General features: G+C 40.1%; 1 protein-coding gene across 1 annotated transcript in view; it reads left to right on the top strand.

The window, feature by feature from the left end:
• The first annotated feature begins 2982 nt into the window (after nt 1-2982).
• The window catches only part of elp3 (elongator acetyltransferase complex subunit 3), a 153036-nt gene continuing 134347 nt past the window's right edge, over nt 2983-21671 (top strand). Inside the window, exons 1-7 of the mRNA XM_003227805.4 lie at nt 2983-3119; nt 5539-5638; nt 7128-7266; nt 8834-8904; nt 10706-10769; nt 15010-15078; nt 16139-16293. Of these exons, the coding sequence (XP_003227853.1) occupies nt 3101-3119; nt 5539-5638; nt 7128-7266; nt 8834-8904; nt 10706-10769; nt 15010-15078; nt 16139-16293 (617 nt within the window). The 5' untranslated portion in view covers nt 2983-3100. The remainder of the gene's footprint in view (nt 3120-5538; nt 5639-7127; nt 7267-8833; nt 8905-10705; nt 10770-15009; nt 15079-16138; nt 16294-21671) is intronic.

The following is a 21671-nucleotide window of genomic DNA, read 5'->3' on the forward strand; positions in this document are numbered from 1 at the left end:
GCAAAGTGAAGAACCTGCTTTGATTGAAGTCAAAAATCAGAAACTCCTCAAAACACAACAGACAAAAAACCAGTACAAGAAAACTGCACTACAAACTAGAGCTGACAGCTGGCACAACAAAACACTGCATGGAAAGTTCCTTGACAAAATTGAAGGAAAAGCTGATAAGGAGAAGACCTGGCTCTGGCTCACGAATGGGACCCTGAAGAAGGAGACAGAAGGCCTGATCCTTGCAGCCCAGGAGCAAGACATCAGGACAAAGGCAATTAAGGCCAAGATTGAAAAATCAGCTGATGACCCAAAATGCAGACTGTGCAAGGAAACCGACGAAACCATTGATCATATCCTCAGCTGCTGTAAGAAAATCGCACAGACAGACTACAAACAGAGGCACAACTATGTGGCCCAAATGATCCATTGGAACTTATGCCTCAAGTACCACCTGCCAGCAGCAAAGAACTGGTGGGATCACAAACCAGCAAAGGTCGTGGAAAATGAACACGCAAAGATACTGTGGGACTTCCGAATCCAGACTGACAAAGTTCTGGAACACAACACACCAGACATGACAGTTGTGGAAAAGAACAAGGTTTGGATCATTGATGTTGCCATCCCAGGTGACAGTCGCATTGACGAAAAACAACAGGAAAAACTCAGCCGCTACCAGGACCTCAAGATTGAACTGCAAAGACTCTGGCAGAAACCAGTGCAGGTGGTCCCGGTGGTGATGGGCACATTGGGTGCCGTGCCAAAAGATCTCAGGTGGCATTTGGAAACAATAGACATTGACAAAATTACGATCTGCCAACTACAAAAGGCCACCCTGCTGGGATCTGCACGCATCATCTGAAAATACATCACACAGTCCTAGACACTTGGGAAGTGTTCGACTTGTGGTTTTGTGAAACGAAATCCAGCATGTCTATCTTGTTTGCTGTGTCATACAACGTCGTTGTGTCAATAATAATAATAATAATAATAATAATAATAATAATAATAAGGGTTGTAAGAGAAGAAGAGACCATTGGGTCATTTAGCACATCCCTCTTCTGCCCTTGTGCCGTGGGGGCCGGATAAATGGCTTTGATGGGCCGCATCCGGCCCCCGGGCCTTAGTTTGGGGACCCCTGCGCTAAACCATTTGGGTTGAAATCTTAGATGCCCCTTGTTATCCACGGGACATACATATCCTGGCAACGTAATTGAGCTTTCACTTGGTCATCAGAAACAGTCTTGTTCATATAAAGTCCAAGGTCTAACAATGGCACAGCTTCTTCTCTTTGCTCCTGTTCCATTGCTTCGTTGGCAGGGCTTGGATGGCTGCTATTGCCAGATAAATTGGTAGAAAGGTAGGTACTGACAGTGTGAATAATCCAAATTTGGTTGCAGTTCTGGAGGGACTCTGATGTTTCCATAGACTTGGCAGCGAGATTCAGGTAACCAGTTAAAATTCATGAGTAAACCCAGTTTTTTTTAACCTGAAAAATTTCAGGGGTGGTTTGTACCCCTAAACAGCCCTCTTGGCTACAGTCTTGCTTGGAGACATCTCAGAGTTGCTCACAGTAACATCATGCATACACCCAAAGAGGCTAAATTGACATCTGTATATACCACTCCTCTTAAAAGTTTAAAAAGTTTATTTATTTTATTTATTTATAACCCGCTTCATCTCTCCATACAGAAACTCAAAGTGGCTCAGTCAAAACATTACAACTTGAAATATACAGATACACAACAATAAAACAGTATAGCATTATATGTTATTATCAGTAGCAATTATATTTAATATATTCGTATTACTATATTGCAATATTATTATTATTATACGTATATTATTATATTGTATTATTATTAGTATTGTATTATATTATACCAGGCATGGGCAAACTTAGGCCCTCCAGAGGTTTTGGACTTCAACTCTCACAATTCCTAACAGCCTACCAGCTGTTATAATAATATTTATTATTGGGGTTGTTGTATGTTTTTTGGGCTGTCTGGCCATGTTCCAGAAGTATTTTCTCCTGACGTTCTGCCCACATCTATGGCAGGCATCCTCAGAGGCTGTGAGGCATGGATAAACTAGGCAAGGAAAGGAAAAATATATATAAAAAATATAATAAAAATATTTATTATTATTTATTTACTTTATTTATATCCCTCCTTTCTCTACCCCGAGGGGGAATCAAGGCGGCTTACAAACTGCACTTGTACAGTGCTTGCGCATAAAATCATAAACTTGAAATAAATTAGATTAAAATTGATACGTACATAAAAGCAAAATTAAAATACATTCCAACGTTAAGACAATATATTATTAGCAAAACACAATAATATAGTACAGTAGAGTCTCACTTATCCAAGCTAAACGGGCCGGCAGAAGCTTGGATAAGTGAATAGCTTGGATAATAAGGAGGGATTAAGGAAAAGCCTATTAAACATCAAATTAGGTTATGATTTTACAAATTAGGCACCCAAACATCATGTTATACAACAAATTTGACAGAAAAAGTAGTTCAATATGAAATAATGCTATGTAGTAATTACTGTATTTACGAACTTAGCACCAAAATATCATGATGTATTGAAAACATTGACTACAAAAATGCGTTGGATAATCCAGAACGTTGGATAAGCGAGACTCTACTGTATATCAGAAGTTGTAGTACTATATAATATATTATATTACAACATTAAAGTCGTATTTTTTAAACGTAGTAATGTATGTATTAATGATGGATTGAGAAAGAGCATGCGGAAATTCACGTTAGAGATGAATAAAATCCTTCCATTCACAAGTTAACGCATTCACACGTGCAGAAGCGTACACGCGTCCCACTACTATGAAAAAGCAGCCTTGGGATTCCAGTAGGAGGCAGAGCAGCCAAGCGCATGCGCAGTCCGCAGCGTTCGAGCGGGCGGAGCCAGTGCTGACTCTGAAGCCTCTGCACCAATCCCGGCGCTCCCTGTGTTGCTTTACGGCAGCATGGCAACACATCGGCCTCACCGCTTCCGCCCTTACGTGTTTACGACAGCGTGGTGAAAATATAGAAGGAGGTTGTTGCTGCTCAGGAGACGAAGAAGGGCTTAAAAGAGTTTTCACCATGAAGCAGAAGAAGAAGGGTCAGTTCATGTCTATATGTTTATGCTCTTACGGATTTAATCTGAATTGTTTTTCATGCTAATGATTGGGTTGCTGTGAGTCCTCCGGGCTTTATGGCCATGTTCCAGAAGCATTCTCTCCTGACGTTTCGCCCATATCTAATGGCAGGCATCCTCAGAGTTTATATATGGGACTTATATATCTGTGGAATAATGTCCAGGGTGGGAGAAAGAACTCTTGTCTGTATAATGTTGCAATTGGCCAGCTTGATTAGCATTCAGTGGCCTTGCAGATTCAAAGCCTGGCTACTTTCAGCCTGGGGGAATCCTTGGTTGGGAGGTGTTAGCTGGCTCTGATTGTTTCCTGTCTGGCATCCCCCTGTTTTCAGAGTTCTTTATTTACTGTCCTGATTTTTAAAAAATACTGGTAGCCAAATTGTGTTCATTTTCATTATTATTATTATTATTATTATTATTATTAACAGCATTTCTCATCCGAGGGAACTCAAGGCGGCTTACAATAATAGGCAAGAATTCAATGCCTGACACAATACATTAAAACAACAGTTCATATAAAACAATAACATAACATATCCTCTCACCTCTGCAGGAGTCTATTGTACACCGTACAGCTGTGGACAAGTCTACTTAGGGACTCAGGGCGGCTTCCAAAATAATATGGCAAACATTCAGCGTTGATACAAACATACAAATTCACAAACAATAAAAGTAAAACAGACTATCAAATGAAACATATAGTATAAAATTATATCATATAAGACAAAATTGCACAGATTTTTTTTCATGTCAGGAGCAACTTGAGAAACTGCAGGTCACTTCTGGTGTGAGAGAATTGGCCATTTGCAAGGTGCTTGACCACGGGTTGGGATTACTGTCTATTTTTTAAGTTAATTTAACTTTTGTAAGATGTGTTATTATATTGTGATTTTATTGTGTTGCTGTTTTTATTGATATAATACTGTTTTGGGCTTGTCCAGTGTAAGCCATCCCGAGTCCTTCGGGAGATGGAGCGGGGTATAAATAAAGTTTTATTATTTTATTATGTCACAGCAAACAAGACATATATGCTGGATTTCGTATCACAAAATCACAAGTCGAACACTTCCCAAGTGTCTAGGACTGTGTGATGTATTTTTGGATGATGCGCACAGATCCCAGCAGGGTGGCCTTTTGCAGTTGGCAGATCGTAATTTTGTCAATGTCTATTGTTTCCAATTGCCGGCTGAGATCTTTTGGCACGGCACCCAGTGTGCCCATCACTACCGGGACCACCTGCACTGGTTTCTGCCAGAGTCTTTGAAGTTCAATCTTGAGGTCCTGATAGCGGCTGAGTTTTTCCTGTTGTTTTTCGTCAATGCGACTGTCACCTGGGATGGCAACATCAATGATCCAAACCTTTTTCTTTTCCACAACTGTGATGTCTGGTGTGTTGTGTTCCAGAACTTTGTCAGTTTGGATCCGGAAGTCCCACAGTCTCTTTGCGTGCTCATTTTCCAATACTTTTGCAGGTTTGTGATCCCACCAGTTCTTTACTGCTGAGAGATGGTACTTGAGGCATAAGTTCCAATGAAACATTTGGGCCACATAGTTGTATTATTATTATTATTATTATTATTATTGTTATTATTACTGTTATTATTATTATTGCAAGGACGTTGCCCAGGAGACACCTGGATGTTTGATGTTTTACCATCCTGTCAGAGCCTTTTCTCATGTCCATACATGGGAAGCTGGAGCTCACAGACATGAGCTCACCCCAGTCCTCGGATTCTAACTGCCAATCTTTCGGTCAGCAGTCCTGCCGGCACAAGGGTTTAACCCATTTCACCACCGGGTGCTCCAGTTGCACAGATTGAAATACATATAAAAATATAAATATGAATCTCCATAATTTAAATTTATTCATTATCAGCATTGTCACAAGGTTAAAGTCAATGGAGTCTACTTTTGTATACACCTAGATAATTTGCACATTTGGAACTTCAGCTGAACCATATTGGCTTCTAAGAAAAGCTAAGTCCTGATTTGCTTTAGGACTTATTTGTCTGTGTTTTTGACAATCCATGGGAGCCACAGAACTCTCTCTCCTTCAGCACCATATTACAAAGGAGTTGATTCTCTGCAAGAAAGATTACTTTTGGCAAAATAACTTCTACATCCTGACCTTCCCATTTGCATCTTAGCAACAGCCCATTTGTACTTACTGTTTTCACCCATCTTTGTTGGGATGATGTGTGTTATGTATGGATTTTATTTTGTTCTATTGTAATGACCTGGGCTTGGCCCCATGTTAGCCGTCCCGAGTCCGTTCGGGGAGATGGAGGCGGGGTACAAAAATAAAGCTGTTATTATTATTATTAATTGAGGAGCACGTCCCAATTTTGTGCAGACTCTGGACCAGCCTTTCCTTGTGTTTCAGGGGACCTCAGTCGGGCCGAGCTGATGATGATGACCATTGCTGATGTCATCAAGCAGTTAATTGAGGCGCACGAACAAGGCAAAGATGTCAACTTAAACAAGTAAGTACAGTAGAGTCTCACTTATCCAACATAAACGGGCCAGCAGAATGTTGGATAAGTGAATATGTTGGATAATAAGGAGGCATTAAGGAAAAGCCTATTAAACATCAAATTAGGTTATGATTTTACAAATGAAGCACCAAAACATCATGTTAGACAACAAATTTGGCAGAAAAAGTAGTTCAATACGCAGTAATGCTATGTAGTAATTACTGTATTTATGAATTTAGCACCAAAATATCATAATATATTGAAAACATTGACTACAAAAATGTGTTGGATAATCCAGAACGTTGGATAAGCGAGTGTTGGATAAGTGAGACTCTACTGTAATACCTTATCCACCTCTTATCTGTTTTCCCAGATTCATCCAAATATGTTCCCCTGCTTTTTGATGGTTTGATTATGACTGTTTTTAACTATAGCCATGCATTCAAGTGACTTAAATTCACCTGGTTTTTAAAAATTGAATTATTATTATTATTATTATTATTATTATTATTATTATTATTTATTAGCGACATTTATATCCTGCCCTTCTCACCCCGAAGTCAACTCTTTGTATTGGAGGAGGTTAAGGGCACAGAACATCTCTGACAGTGAAAAACTAGCAAATAAAGAAATAGCTATTTTTATCAAAGACAACAATTCTCTATTAGTGTTTACATCTAACGGCATGACAAGTTGGTTGACTTCCTCTGAAAGCTGGCCATAGAATCACACTGGAGCACCTAGATGTTCTTAGAGCGAACATTTCAGTCAAGTATGCGAATAATCAAATCTGCAAAAGTCAAACGTGGAAGAACGGCTATAAGAATAATTAAAACGAAAACATTCCAAGCTACATCACAAACCCTCTCCTGAATGTTGTCGAAGGCTTTCATGGCCGGGATCACAGGGTTGTTGTATGTCTTTCGGGCTGTGTGGCCATGTTCCAGAAGTCTTCTCTCCTGATGTTTCGCCCACATCTATGGCAGGCATCCACAGAGGTTATGAGGCATGGATAAACTAGGCAAGGAAGGTAAATATATATCTGTGGAGAGTCCAGGGTGTGACAAGAGTTCTTTGTCAGTTGGAAGCCAGTGCTAATGTTTCAGTTAATCACCCTAATTAGCATTGGAAAGGTTTGTCTCTTGCCGGGGGGGGGGATCCTTTGTTCAGAGTCATTAGCTGTCCTTGGGGCTCCTCTGCTCTCAGACTGTTGCTTCCTTGCCTAGTTTATCCATGCCTCACAATCTCTGAGGATGCCTGCCATAGATGTGGGCGAAACGTCAGGAGAGAATACTTCTGGAACATGGCCACGCAGCCCAAAAGACATACAACAACCCTCTCCTGAATGTTGCCATACTGCAATCCCTGTTATTCCCAGCTGACATAGACAAGAGTGGAAGCAATAGAAGGTGTAGGGTTGTCGGACACCCAGAGACTTCCTTCTTCCCCATCTATGCCATGCAGCTACCAGTTAAATTGCCCTATGTTTCCATTTCAGGATCAAAACCAAGACGGCTTCCAAATACGGGCTTTCTGCCCAGCCTCGCCTGGTGGACATCATTGCCGCTGTGCCTCCGCAGTACCGCCGTGTGCTGGTTCCCAAGCTGAAGGCCAAGCCCATCCGGACAGCAAGCGGGGTAAGTCTTTGTTGGATTCCCCTTCCTTGGAGATATTTGAACAGAGGGCGATTGGCCATTTCTCAGGAGTGCTTTGCTGTTACTTCATGGAAGAAGGGGGTTAAATTAGTTGTTCTCTTGGGTCCCTTCCTATGTTATGAGTCAATAAATAATAATAATGATAATAATAATAATAACCCCCAACCCCCCCCCCCTCCCCCCCCGCACTACAAACTAGAGCTGACAGCTGGCACAACAAAACATTGCATGGAAAATTCCTTGACAAAATTGAAGGAAAAGCTGATAAGGAGAAGACCTGGCTCTGGCTCACAAATGGGACCCTGAAGAAGGAGACAGAAGGCCTGATCCTTGCAGCCCAGGAGCAAGACATCAGGACAAAGGCAATTAAGGCCAAGATCGAAAAATCAGCTGATGACCCAAAATGCAGACTCTGCAAGGAAACCGACGAAACCATGGATTATATCCTCAGCTGCTGTAAGAAAATCACACAGACAGACTACAAACAGAGGCACAACTATGTGGCCCAAAGGATTCATTGGAACTTATGCCTCAAGTACCACCTCCCAGCATCAAAGAACTGGTGGGATCACAAACCTGCAAAAGTATTGGAAAATGAACATGCAAAGATACTGTGGGACTTCCGAATCCAGACTGACAAAGTTCTGGAACACAACACACCAGACATCACAGTTGTGGAAAAGAAAAAGGTTTGGATCATTGATGTTGCCATCCCAGGTGACAGTGGCATTGACGAAAAGCAACAGGAAAAACTCAGCCGCTACCAGGACCTCAAGATTGAACTGCAAAGACTCTGGCAGAAACCAGTGCAGGTGGTCCCAGTGGTTATGGGCACATGCCGTGCCAAAAGATCTCAGCCGGCATTTGGAAACAATAGACATTGACAAAATCACGATCTGCCAACTGCAAAAGGCCACCCTACTGGGATCTGCGCGCATCATCTGAAAATACATCACACAGTCCTAGACACTTGGGAAGTGTTCGACTTGTGATTTTGTGATACGAAATCCAGCATATCGATCTTGTTTGCTGTGTCATAATAAAATAATAATAATAATAATAATAATAATAATAATAATAATAATAATAATAATAATAATGGAGCCTCCGGGGCTGAGTGTGTTAAAGCGCTGAGCTGCTGAACTTGCAGACTGAAAGGTCCCAGGTTCAAATCTGGGGAGCGGAGTGAGCACCCACTGTTTGCTCCAACTTCCGCCAACCTAGCAGTTCGAAAACATGCAAATGTGAGTAGATCAATAGGTACCGCTCCAACGGGAAGGTAACGGCATTCCATGTAGTCATGCTAGCCACATGACCTTGGAGGTCTCTATGGACAATGCCGGCTCTTTGGCTTAGAAATGGAGATGAGCACCAACCCTCAGAGTCGGACACGACTGGACTGTTGTCAAGTGAAGTATGACAAAAGTTCAACAGTATCCAAAGTTTCTTCTACACCTTCCCTGTCCTTGAAATGCCTTGATTGAGTGAATTTGCCTTTTGTGGTGCCGTGTTGTGTAGAATGACATCTCTGTGATGCTTTTTTTTTCAGATTGCTGTTGTGGCTGTCATGTGTAAACCACATAGGTGTCCGCACATCAACTTTACAGGAAACATATGTGTGTAAGTACGAGACAATGTTGAAACCTTTATGTCCTGGGCTGGCAGCTAGACTTGATCTCTTTCCAGGACATTAAAGTGCTTCCCAGAATATAAATTATTATGGACATAAAATATAACTGGTATGAAAATGTACACAACAGGAATTTATATAATAAATTAAAAATATAGCATTACTATTACTAAATTAAAAATATAGCATTACTATTGCAATCATGATATCATAGCATGGTGTAGTGATTTGAGGGTTGGACTATGGCCTTATCTGTCGTATAATACAGTTAAACTGCTTTATAACAGTCTACACCAGGCATGGGCAAACTTGGGCCCTCCAGGTGTTTTGGACTTCAACTCCCACCATTCCTAACAGCCTACCGGCTGTTAGGAATGGTGGGAGTTGAAGTCCAAAACACCTGGAGGGCCCAAGTTTGCCCATGCCTGGTCTACACTGACCATATAATAGATGAAGCCTACAACATTGGAGACCTGGTAGTAAATGGAAACCATGGAAACCTCACTGGGTAACCTTGGGCAAGCCATGTTCTCTCAGCCTCAAAGCAAGCCAAAAATAACTCACCCTTAAATTGTGATGCTCAGAACCATACACAGGATGCAGATGAGGTCTGACCAGAGCAGAATAGAGAAGTACTATTTCTTCCCTTGATCAAGAACCTTTTAAAACAAGACTAGTAAAAGACTAGGAGCATATTAAACATTTGGCACTTAAAATAAAATATTTTAAAGCCAGATAAAGCAATTTAGAACAAGGGAAACCTTGGGTAAATCAGTTAAGACTGGAAGTCTTTAATGAAATGTTTTGACTTTTTAGTAGAATGATACTACTGTGTTTCCCCGAAAATAAGACAGTGTCTTATATTAATTTTTGCTCCCAAAGATGCTCTAGGTCTTATTTTCAGGGGATGTCTTATTTTTCCATGAAGAAGAATTCACATTTATTGTTGAACAAAAAAATGAACATTTATTATATACTGTACAGTAGTTGTCATCACAAACCAGCATAACCATACACACTGTGAATTATATCAAGAATTTCTTGTTACTACCATTATTTTCATGTAGAACAATCTATGGTAAGTACATTTACCAAACTCTGGCATTCTGTTCGGCGGGCATGCTTCCAAACACAAACTTTGCTAGGTCTTACTTTCAAGGGAGGCCTTATACTTAGCAATTCAGAAAAACCTCTACTCGGTCTTATTTTCTGAGGATGTCTTATTTTAGGGGAAACAGGGTAGTGGCCTCTCCACTTTTATGGGGAGTGATGAGGGTCTTTTCCCATGACAGTTGAAAAACCACAAATCTATATAAAACTCACTTAAATCAATATGTTTGCAATGGTTTTCATTCCATAGTCACTTCCATTGCATTTTAACAACTTTTTAACTTTCTGTAGTTTTGCTGATTTTCCCCCTTTTAATCTTGTAAGCCATAATTAAATCTTGGCTTTAGAAAAAAGGTAGAAAGTGGGTTCAGAGAAAGGCAACAAGGGAGATACAGAGATGGGAAGAAAGATTAAGGAGTTGGGCATGTTCAGCCCATTGAAGAGAATACTGAGAGGGGACATGATTGTACACTTTAAATACCTCAAGGATTGTCCCAGAAAAAAGGAGTTGTACTTGCTAACTCATGAGGCCTCTTCCAACTTTATGGAAAAGCATGATATAAATAAAGCAATGCAGTATAACACAGAAGAAGAATATACGAGGTCTGGAAGGGGGTGTCTGCTGCCTCCCCTGTATTTCTGTGCCACCCTGTGATTTGCTTTTCTCTTTTTAAAATGCAGATACTGTCCGGGAGGTCCTGATTCTGACTTCGAGTATTCAACCCAATCGTATACTGGATACGAGGTACTTTTCTGACCGTTCTCTTAGGCATATTTTAGGGAAACTGCTGAGCAGCAAGCTTTTGGAACTACAGGTTGAGGTTCCTTTATCCGAAATGGTTGGGACCAAAAGTGTTGTGGAGTTTTGGGGATTTCAGAATATATTTATATCTATATATATATAAAAGTCAAAGTATGTGTGTTGATTGATTAATTAGTTAATTGGTTCCACAAAGGCTCCTCCATGTCTTGATGGGTCTGGACCAAACGTGGCACCTATATTTATATAGGTAAAGGTAAAGCTTTTCCCCTGACATTAAGTCTAGTCATGTCCGACTCTGGGGGTTGGCGCTTATCTCAATTTCTAAGCTGAAGAGCCAGTGTTGTCCGTAGACACCTCCAAGGTCATGTGGCTGGCATGACTGCATGAAGTGCTGTTACCTTCCCACCGGAGTGGTACTTATTGATCTACTCACATTTGCATGTTTTTGAACTGCTAGGTCGGCAGAAGCTGGGGCTAACAGCAGGAGCTCACCCTGCTTCCCAAATTTGAATCACTGACCTTTTGGTCAGAAAGCTCAGTGGTTTAACCCGCTGCACCACTGGGTGCTCCATATATAGGATATATATAGTAAAGGTAAAGGTTTCCCCTGACGTTAAGTCCAGTCATGTCTGACTCAGGGGGTTGGTGCTCATCTCCATTTCTAAGCTGAAGAGCCGGCGTTGTCCGTAGACACCTCCAAGGACATGTGGCCGGCATGACTGCATGGAACACCGTAATATATATAGTAATATATATAGTAATATATATATATATATTACTATATACCGTGTTTCCCCGAAAATAAGACAGTGTCTTATATTATATTTTACTCCCAAAGATGTGCTAGGTCTTATTTTCAGGGGATATCTTATTTTTCCATGAAGAAGAATTCACATTTATTGTTGAACAAAAAAAATGAACATTTATTCTATACTGTACAGTAGTTGTCATCACAAACCAACATAACTAAACCAGACAAACGGTGACTGCTGTCAAGAAGTTCTTGTTACTACCATTATTTCCATATACAACTGGTATGTACATTTACCAATCCGGCATACTATGGTGTTTTGTTTGGCGGGCGCTGGGCATGCTTCCAAACAAAAGCTTTGCTAGGTCTTACTTTCGGGGGAGGCCTTATATTTAGCAATTCAGCAAAAACTCTACTAGGTCTTATTTTTTGGGGATGTCTTATTTTCGGGGAAACAGGGTATATATAGTAATGTGTGTGTGTGTATATACACACACACAAACACATGCTGCGGAACCTAGAGAAGTGCTGTCTCTAGAAATCTCTTGGTCTTCTGGTGTAATTCTGTGGTCAGCTTCCAGCAGAAATTGACCATAGAGCTATGCTGGAAGTTCTAGAAATTGTGTGTTTGTGCCTTGTGCTTGTAATCCCAGAAACAAAAAGTCAGATTGACCACTAGATGGAGACTTACCTTCGATAAAACTGAAATAGCATTTCTAGAAATCAGTATGGTCTGAGCAGCTTTGTTGGCCATGAACCTAGAGTCAGCCCTCCACATTTGCTGGGGTTTGAAAAACCGTGAATAAAGACATTGCTAATTTTTCTAACGGAGAGAATGTCTTTCTAGGAATCTCTAGATTTCTAGCATTTTCTACTTCTGCTGGAAAACTCCCATAGAATTGCATCAGAGGACCTTGAGATTCTGAGAGCATTTTAATCAAATACGTGAATGATCAGATCTATCAAAGACAAAACCTCAAATAGGGAGGGGAGGCTGTAAGTCCAAAATAGGCATCATGTTGACATGTTTATGAACCAAGCTATCACCATGATGGTATCCCAAGGAATCACACGGTAATAAGGATTTAATATTTGAAATGAGTTGTTCTGACCTTATTCTTTCTGGAGGAACCCTTGGGGGGAAATTAAATGACAAGGAATCTCTACATGAAAATTGTTATATTTACTGCTCAAAAAAGTGTGTGTTTAAAAATGATTTGGATGCCTCACGGGTTGCAAAGCTATGATTTGGAAGCTGTTCTGGATTTCAGTCTGGGAGGAAGGTGACATAAAAATGGAACAATAAAGAAAGGAATGAAACTTGATTTCTGTGAATAGGAGACATTAATGAAATGTGACAAGTATGTGTCATGTTGGAATTAATTCTCCACTTATTTCATAAATTAAATGTATGCCCCACTTTTCTATCCTGTGGGATTCAAAGGAGCTAACACTGCTTTTTTTTAGAGGGGGGGGGGGGGAATTGACCTGAGGTGATGGGAGTTGTAGTTCACCCACATCCGGAGAGCACTGTGAACCCCATCAATAATAGATCCAGACCAAACCTGGCACATAGAACTGTCATGGCCAACTTTATGTACTAGCAGAGCTTGGGAGGCAATGGCAGAGGATGATGGGAGTTGTAGTTCATCCCTATCCAGATACTACTGTGAACAGATCTGGACCAAACTTGGCATATAGAACCACCATGACCAACTTTTCAGAATTGGTGAGGTTTAGCAGGAATTTGCTTAGGATGATGGGAGTTGTAGTTCACCGACATCCTTATGCACTTTCTAACAGGACTATTAACAAAATCCAAAAACAAACAATGACTGTTTCTAATATTTATCTCTGCAAGAGACCTAACCCGAGCAACCTAAGACCTAACCTAAGCTTGGATTGAAATAAAACAATTAAACCTATTTGTAAAGAGAAGTGTTAAAAATCAACCTACCGTATATACTCGAGTATAAGCCAACCCGAATATAAGCCGAGGCACCTAATTTTACCACAAAAAAACTGGGAAAACATTGACTCCAGTATAAGCCGAGAGTGGTAAATTTCAGAAATAAAAACAGATACCAATAAAATTACATTAATTGAAGCATCAGTAGGTTAAATGTTTTTGAATATTTACATAAAGCTCTAATTTAAGATAAGATTGTCCAACTCTGATTAAATCATTATTCTCATCTTCTTCAATGTAGATGTGCTTATGTATCCTTTTAATAATAACAGAGTTATTATTATTAATATTGGAGCCTCCGGTGGCCTAGGGGATAAAAGCCTCGTGACTTGAAGGTTGGGTTGCTGACCTGAAAGCTGCCAGGTTCGAATCCCACCCGGAGAGAGCGCGGATGAGCTCCCTCTATCAGCTCCAGCTCCATGCGGGACATGAGAGAAGCCTCCCACAAGGATGGTAAAACATCAAAACATCCAGGCGTCCCCTGTGCAACGTCCTTGCAGACGGCCAATTCTCTCACTCCAGAAGCAACTCCAGTTGCTCCTGACACGAAAATAATAACAACAACAACAACAGAGTAAAATAATACATGTAATTATTATTATTATTATTACAGGAAAAATAATACATGCAGTAATAAATAGAGTAAAATAATAAATATAATAATAAGATCAGTGAAAAAATGTATTAATAATAATAATAATAGAGTAAAATAAATGCAATAGTAGCAACAATAATAGAGAAAAATAATAAATTTAATAATACCAATAATAATGGAGAAAAATAATAAATGTGCCATATATTCTCGAGTATAAGCTGACCCAAATATAAGCCAACCAGGACCCTCACCTGAGTATAAGCTGAGGGGGGCGTTTTCAGTCTTAAAAAAAGGGCTGAAAAACTAGGTTTATACTGGAGTATATACAGTACTCACATGCAAATGTGAGTAGATCAGTAGGTACCGCTCCGGTGGGAAGGTAATGGTGCTCCATGCAGTCATGACCTTGGAGGTGTCTACGGACAACGCCGGCTCTTCGGCTTAGAAATGGAGATGAGCACCAACCCCCAGAGTCAGACATGAATGGACTTAACGTCAGGGGAAAACCTTTACCTTTACCTTATATACAGTACTTAACAAAAAATATCCAGTATTGAGCAAAAACCCACTATCTGTATTTAGATTACAGGAGGATAAATATATATAGTTTGTGAGGCTGGTTTTTTTTTCATTGGCCTGACTCTTTCTTAGTGTGCTGAGGAATATGTGCCCTCTGAACCTCATGTCCTTCCTTTGATGTCTGTTTTGTATACTTTAATATGTATTTTATAGAAATGCAGTTTTGATATGATCTTTTATAAAAAAAAAATATATTTGTTGAATGTTTGCAATGTTTGTGTTTTTTTATTGTGTTGTAACCCGCCTCAAGCTGCAGGGAGAGGAGGGTAAGAAATAGTATTATTATTATTGTAATTTTCTTTATTGATTGCTTGCCTCCTTCCTGTAGCCAACGTCAATGAGGGCCATTCGAGCCAGATATGACCCCTACCTCCAGACCAGGCACCGCGTTGAACAGGTAATGTTTTGCTGTCACAAGATAATTATAATGATGTTTGTTAAATCTGAAATTGAGGAATGTATTAAAGCTGCAGATGGTTGAATCCGTGGATGCAAAATCAGTGGATATGGAGGGAGAACTGTATATACCTCTCAATGCCAAGTACTTTTGAGCTGCTATGCAAACATGGTTCCATTGAGTCCATTTTGGACTTCCAACAGCCTCAGGCCCCTTCCTTTTTCCGCTCAGCCGCTTAAGCAGCTGAGGCTGTTAGGAATGGTGGGAGTTGAAGTTCAAAACACTTGGAGGACCTAGGTTTGCCCATGCCTGGTCTAGACTATATTCCTGCTGATACAACCTAGAGTCATGTTGGCTTTTTATACTACCGCATCACTCTGTTGCCTCATGTTCAACTTACGGTCTCCTACGACTCCTAGATCCCTTTCTCCTGGACTATTTCCAAGTCAGGTGTCATCCATCCAGGGGCCAGGTTGTGGCACAGCTGGCTAGTAACCAGCTGCTATAAATCACTACTGACCGAGAGGTCATGAGTTCGAAGCCCGGGTCGGGTTAAGCCTCCGACCATAAAAAAAAAAAAATAGCCCCGGCTTGCTGTTGACCTAGCAGCCCCAAAAGACAGTTGCATCTGTCAAGTAGGGAAAATTTAGGTACGCTTTATGCGGGAGGCTAATTTAACTAATCTACAACACCATAAAACTGCTCATGAGGAAAAGAAGAGGAAGAACAGCCACCAATGGACGGTGAAGCAACAGCTCCCCCTGTGGCCGGAATCGTGAAGCTGGAAAGATGTTAAAAATGCCTCTGTGTCTGTCTAAAACTGAATGTTGTTTGTCTGTTGGCATTGAATGTTTGCCATATATGTGTTCATTGTAATCCGCCCTGAGTCCCCTTCGGGGTGAGAAGGGCGGAATATAAATACTATAAATAAATAAATAAATCAGATATCTGCGCATTTTGTTTTGGCCTGGTTCTGTAATCTGTGATGGTCGTTTTGGATCCTGATCCAAAAGGCTTGAGTACTATACTTTCTGATTTTATTTTATTTCCATCCTTGCAGCTGAAGCAGCTGGGCCACAGTGTGGACAAAGTGGAGTTCATTGTGATGGGCGGGACGTTCATGGCCCTTGCGGAAGAGTACAGGGATTACTTTATCCGGAATTTGCACGATGCGCTCTCCGGTCACACTTCGAACAGCGTGGCAGAGGCAGTCCGGTAGGTTGAAGAATTATGTTTTTATACTCTGTGTGTTGGTTAGCTTTTCTCGCACCAGGCTTCTGTGTGAACTGGGCAATGTGTCCATTTAAAACTTTGAATTCGTTGTCGGAGGCTTTCATAGCCGGAATCACTGGGTTGCTGTGAGTTTTCCGGGCTGTATAGCCTTGTCCAGAAGCATTCTTTCCTGACGTTTCTCCTGCATCTTTGGCAGACATCCTCAGAAGTTGTGAGGTCTGTTGGAAAGTTGTCAAGTGGGGTTTATATATTTGTGGAATGTTCAAGGTGGGAGAAAGAACTTTTGTTTGTTTGAGATAGGCATGCATGTTTCAGTCGGCCACCTTGATTCGCATTGAATACCCTTTCAGCTTCAAGGTCTGTCTGCTTACTGCCGGGGGAAATCCTTTGTTGGGAGGAGTTAGCTGGCCCTGATTGATTCATGTCTGGAATTCCTCTGTTTTATGAGTGGTGTTCTTTATTTACTGTCCTGATTTTAGAGTTTTTTTTAATACTGGGAGCCAGATTTTGTTCATTTTCATGAAACACAGCATTGCCCAAACACGAATCAAGGAACATGAAGGGCACTGCAGACGAACTCAACCAGAGAAGTCATAGCAGAGCACCTGATAAACCAACTTGGGCACAGCATGTTATTGGAGAATACAGAAATGCTGGACCACTTTGACACAACCACCATGTCAGGCTACACAGAGAAGCCATTGAAATACACAAGCATGTGGACAATTTCAACAGATGGGAGGAAACCATGAAAATGAACAAAATCTGGTGACCAGTATTAAAAAAACTTGACTAGTTTCCGACATACCTCACAACCTCTGAGCGTGCCTGCCATAGATGTGGTCGAAACATCAGGAAAGAATGCTTCTGGAACATGGCCATACAGCCTGGAAAACTCACAGAAATCCAACTTTGAATTTCTTGATTTTTTTCCTGGCTGTTTCAAGATGCAGAATCGTGTATTATTATGTTTATTCCTTATGTCTTTATTTTTATGTGTATCCTCATTTGATGTTTTCCGAAATAAGCATTCATGAATATTATGGTAACCTGATATAAAAGAGAGCAGAGCTTTTATGCAACTAATGGCAGTAAAAGAGAAGTTTAGGGCAAATGGAAAATAAGTTAGAAAATACAGGTTTATTGCTAAAGGCATTGAAAGCAAGGGAGAAAATGTCAAATGTAAGAAGACTAGAAGACAATCCAAAAATTAATGTGGGATTGTTTTAAAATAAGGATTGACTTGATTTTATTTAATTTCTGTGAGATGAGATGGTTGGGAAATAGCCTAACTATTAGTGTTTGTACTGTGGATTGGCATTTATATATTGGTAGTGATTTGAAGGATAGTCATTTTGTATATTTTTGAAGGTATATACTCTGGATGCATCCTTCACTGGTCACATAAGGATTACAAATATCTATACTTATGTGCACTTTGTTGTTGTTTGCATAACAATGGAATTCTATAAAATTCTGATGCTTGGAATAAACTCTTGACCGGAGCTTTGAGTAGGTTCAATGGAAGGTAGTGATTGGTAGTTAATTTGGCCAAAGTTATTTCTTCTTATCTATTTGCCTTCCTGATCAGTTTCTGAGCTCATCCCATCTTCTCATTCCAGAGCTATTATTTCAGTTCTATCCTACATTAGGGTATTGCAAATGATATTTTAATATTTATTTCTGTTGTTAGAGAAGTGTAAAAGTATACTCATTACTCATCTGAAATTTATCGGGGAGGAAAGACTTTTGGACAAATAATGTCATAACCTTTTGGGAAAATTGACATCTCCATAACCTTTTGGAAAACGGCATTCATAACCATTTGGGAAAACTCTTGAGTCAACCTTCTCCTTCCTGTGGTAAATATTCACTAACATTCATGCAAGGCAATTAGCTTTCTCAGCTGTTAAACTTATATACCTAGATATGTCTTTGAACTGTTAGGGACAAAGATATACCAATGCATAAAAACATACACAGTATATATAGCAGAGTTTGAGAAGTATTCTTTCAGTTGCCTTAAAAAACTACTCTCCCTTAAAACATCTTAGTTTCAATCATGCTCTCAAGAGACCAAAAATAAGTAGACTTCTTTAAAAGTAACATAGTTGGTTTATTCACAAACTTCATGTATTCAGCATACAGGTACTTTGCATATCAGTCCAGTTACAGATAGGATTTGAAGTAGTTTCCCTGTGCAGATAACACAAGATATCTTTCTTATAATCTTAATATTCCCTAGTCTAAAGCATATCTCCGTTCCGAGAGTCTAATAGAGTCTCTGTCTCGTCTGAAAGTCCAATAGAGTCTGAGTCCTGAACAGTCCCAGTTCTAATCACATGGTCTGCAGCCCTCTCAAACATAGAGTTAAGGAAAACTCCATAACAGTATACACACATAATGCAGTAAGTAATCTGAATTATATGCAAACAAATAACTAGTGGAAGCTTGAAGAAGGTTGCTGTTTCCAACAAAGACCAAACCACTGAAGAAAGTAGATGGGGCATATCTGCAAAAGAAATTGTTGGGTCAGGGATGGTGCATTTTGAAGAGTTCTGGAACAACTCGCTTGTGAAATTGCTGATCTTCAGACCAAAAACATACCACTTTCCATACAAATTCCAACAGATTTGGAAGAGGCTCTACAGTAGAGTCTCACTTATCCAACATAAACAGGCCGGCAGAAGCTTGGATAAGCGAATATCTTGGATAATAAGGAGGGATTAAGGAAAAGCCTATTAAACATCAAATTAGGTTATGATTTTACAAATTAAGCACCAAAACATCACATTGTACAACAAATTTAACAGAAAAAGTAGTTCAAAACGCAGTAATACTATGTAGTAATTACTGTATTTACGAATTTAGCACCAAAATATCACGATGTATTGAAAATATTGACTACAAAAATGCGTTGGATAATCCAGAATGTTGGATAAGCGAGTGTTGGATAAGTGAGACTCTACTGTACCACTTTTCAGGAAACATGTCCAGTGCGAAGTGTAGTTTTTGGGAGAAAAGTTAGATACAAATAAAGTGAGCAACAATAGGGAATCAAGAAAACAAACATATCACAATGACTGAATGAATATTTTTTGTTTACATTGCTTCATGGCCAGCCTTAAAACATAAAGTAAAATCTAAATATGTTTAGGCATTAAAACACAGCTTTCAAAAGGCAAGTTAAGAAACAGCGTTAAGTACGAGACTTAAAACAGCATTGAATATTTGTATGTTTAAATAGCAATTATACAAACTGAGATAAAATAATAAAACTTGTTAAGACTGTAACAGCATCCTGCGCCGATGAGCTATTGCTGCTGCACAAAAGCTAGCAACTTTGGCAGCAATTTCAGAAGATTGGTCAGGCAATAAACCTTTCAGGTCTCCCTGGCAAACTTTGTAAAATTGGATTAATAAAATATTGCCGAAGGCCTCGGTAGAAAGAGCAGTGCCGTAAAACATGTGCCTCAGTTTCTACTGCCTCAGCCTCACATGGACATAGGCTCGCACAGCATGGTACCTTGTTATATCATCCCGCCAGTACTGCAGAAGGGAGCATATTGAATTTAGCAAAAAGAATGCCTTCCTTTATTTTGGAATAATCAGATTGCTTAGGTGTATTTATTTATCGTGTCAGAAACAAATTGAGGATACAGTTATAATGTATTTAAAAACACAAAGTTTTAAAATTTGACAATATATTAGATTTCCTTTGACCAGAATCTGGCTGTTTGGAGTGCCTCTGGTGTCACTGTAAGAAGGTCCTCCATTGTGCATGTGGCAGGGCTCAGGCTGCATTAACATCTGTGGTTTGTGGTCTGTGGTTTGCTCTTCTCCGGACCCGAATGTCGTGGACTCGACTTTGTAGCCCCATTTATTAAAGTTGGCTTTGCATCTCGTGGTGCCCAGAGTGCAGTCTGTTCAGCGCTTTCCAAGTCACTCAGTCTTCTGTGTGCCCAGGAGGGAGTCTCTCATCTCATCTCTTATCAGCTACTGATTAAGTTTCTGGGTTTTAGCCTGCCACTTTTGGACTCTTGCTTGCTGAGGTGTTCCTGCAATTATCTTTGTGGATCTTAAGAAGCTGTTTCTTGATTTAAGGCATTGGCTTTCTGTCTGATATCCGAACAGATGATAGGCAGGAGATGTTAATGCCTTTGCGAGGCATTGGCATTGTTTAGGTACTCTGCAGGAAGAAGAATCCTCCCATCATCTTTGAAAACTGGAAGAATGGAAACTGCATTTAAGTAGTTTTGCAACACAGTATCCCAGATAACGTGTTGTCGAAGGCTTTCATGGCCGGGATCACAGGGTTGTTGTATGTCTTTCGGGCTGTGTGACCATGTTCCAGAAGTATTCTCTCCTGACATTTCGCCCACATCTATGGCAGGCATCCTCAGAGGGTGTGAGGTATACCTCTGTGGATGCCTGCCATAGATGTGGGCGAAATGTCAGGAGAGAATACTTCTGGAACATGGTCACACAGCCTGAAAGACATACAACAACCCTGCTATCCCAGATAAGCTGCTGTACATATTCACGGATACAGTAGAGTCTTGCTTATCCAACGTAAACGGGCCGGCAGAACATTGGATAAGCGAATATGTTGGATAATAAGGAGACATTAAGGAAAAGCCTATTAAACATCAAATTAGGTTATGATTGTACAAATGAAGCACCAAAACATCATGTTATACAACAAATTTGACAGAAAAAGTAGTTCAAGACACAGTAATGCTAAGTAGTAATTACTGTATTTACGAATTTAGCACCAAAATATCACAATATATTGAAAACACTGACTACAAAAATGCATTGGATAATCCAGAACGTTGGATAAGCGAGTGTTGGATAAGTGAGACTCTACTGTAATTCCTTCAATAGAGATTTCTAGAGAGAAGTTCTCCAAAGCAGATGGAAGTTTAATCCTTGGGTTTGTGCAACTCTTCTCCTCTGGAGGGCAGCAAACACAAAAAAAAAACATTATGTGAAATTATCCTTTTCCCCCTTCACATTCTCTTTGCTGATGGGTTGCCAGCTTGAGTTTACTGTTTCACATTTTGCTTCTTCCCTGGTGTGGGATGGCATGCGTGAGTCATCGTGATGTTGGAAAGCATGCAGGGAAAGTATTGTTTCTGTGAGTAATGCACTCCTTGGGCGGTGTGTCGTGGTCCTTTTCCAGCCAGTAGGACAGCAGCCCCTACAAGGAAGAGTTTGGAAAAGTTCTCTTCTTAAAAAATGCAATTTCATTAATACTTCATCCAGCATATGGTTAGTAAAGAACAAATACCAAGCTGGGTTGCTGTGAGTTTTCCGTCCTGTATGGCCATGTTCCAGAAGCATTCTCTCCTGACGTT

Source organism: Anolis carolinensis, chromosome 1 (assembly GCF_035594765.1).
Source record: "Anolis carolinensis isolate JA03-04 chromosome 1, rAnoCar3.1.pri, whole genome shotgun sequence".
Taxonomy (NCBI): Eukaryota; Metazoa; Chordata; class Lepidosauria; order Squamata; family Dactyloidae; genus Anolis; species Anolis carolinensis.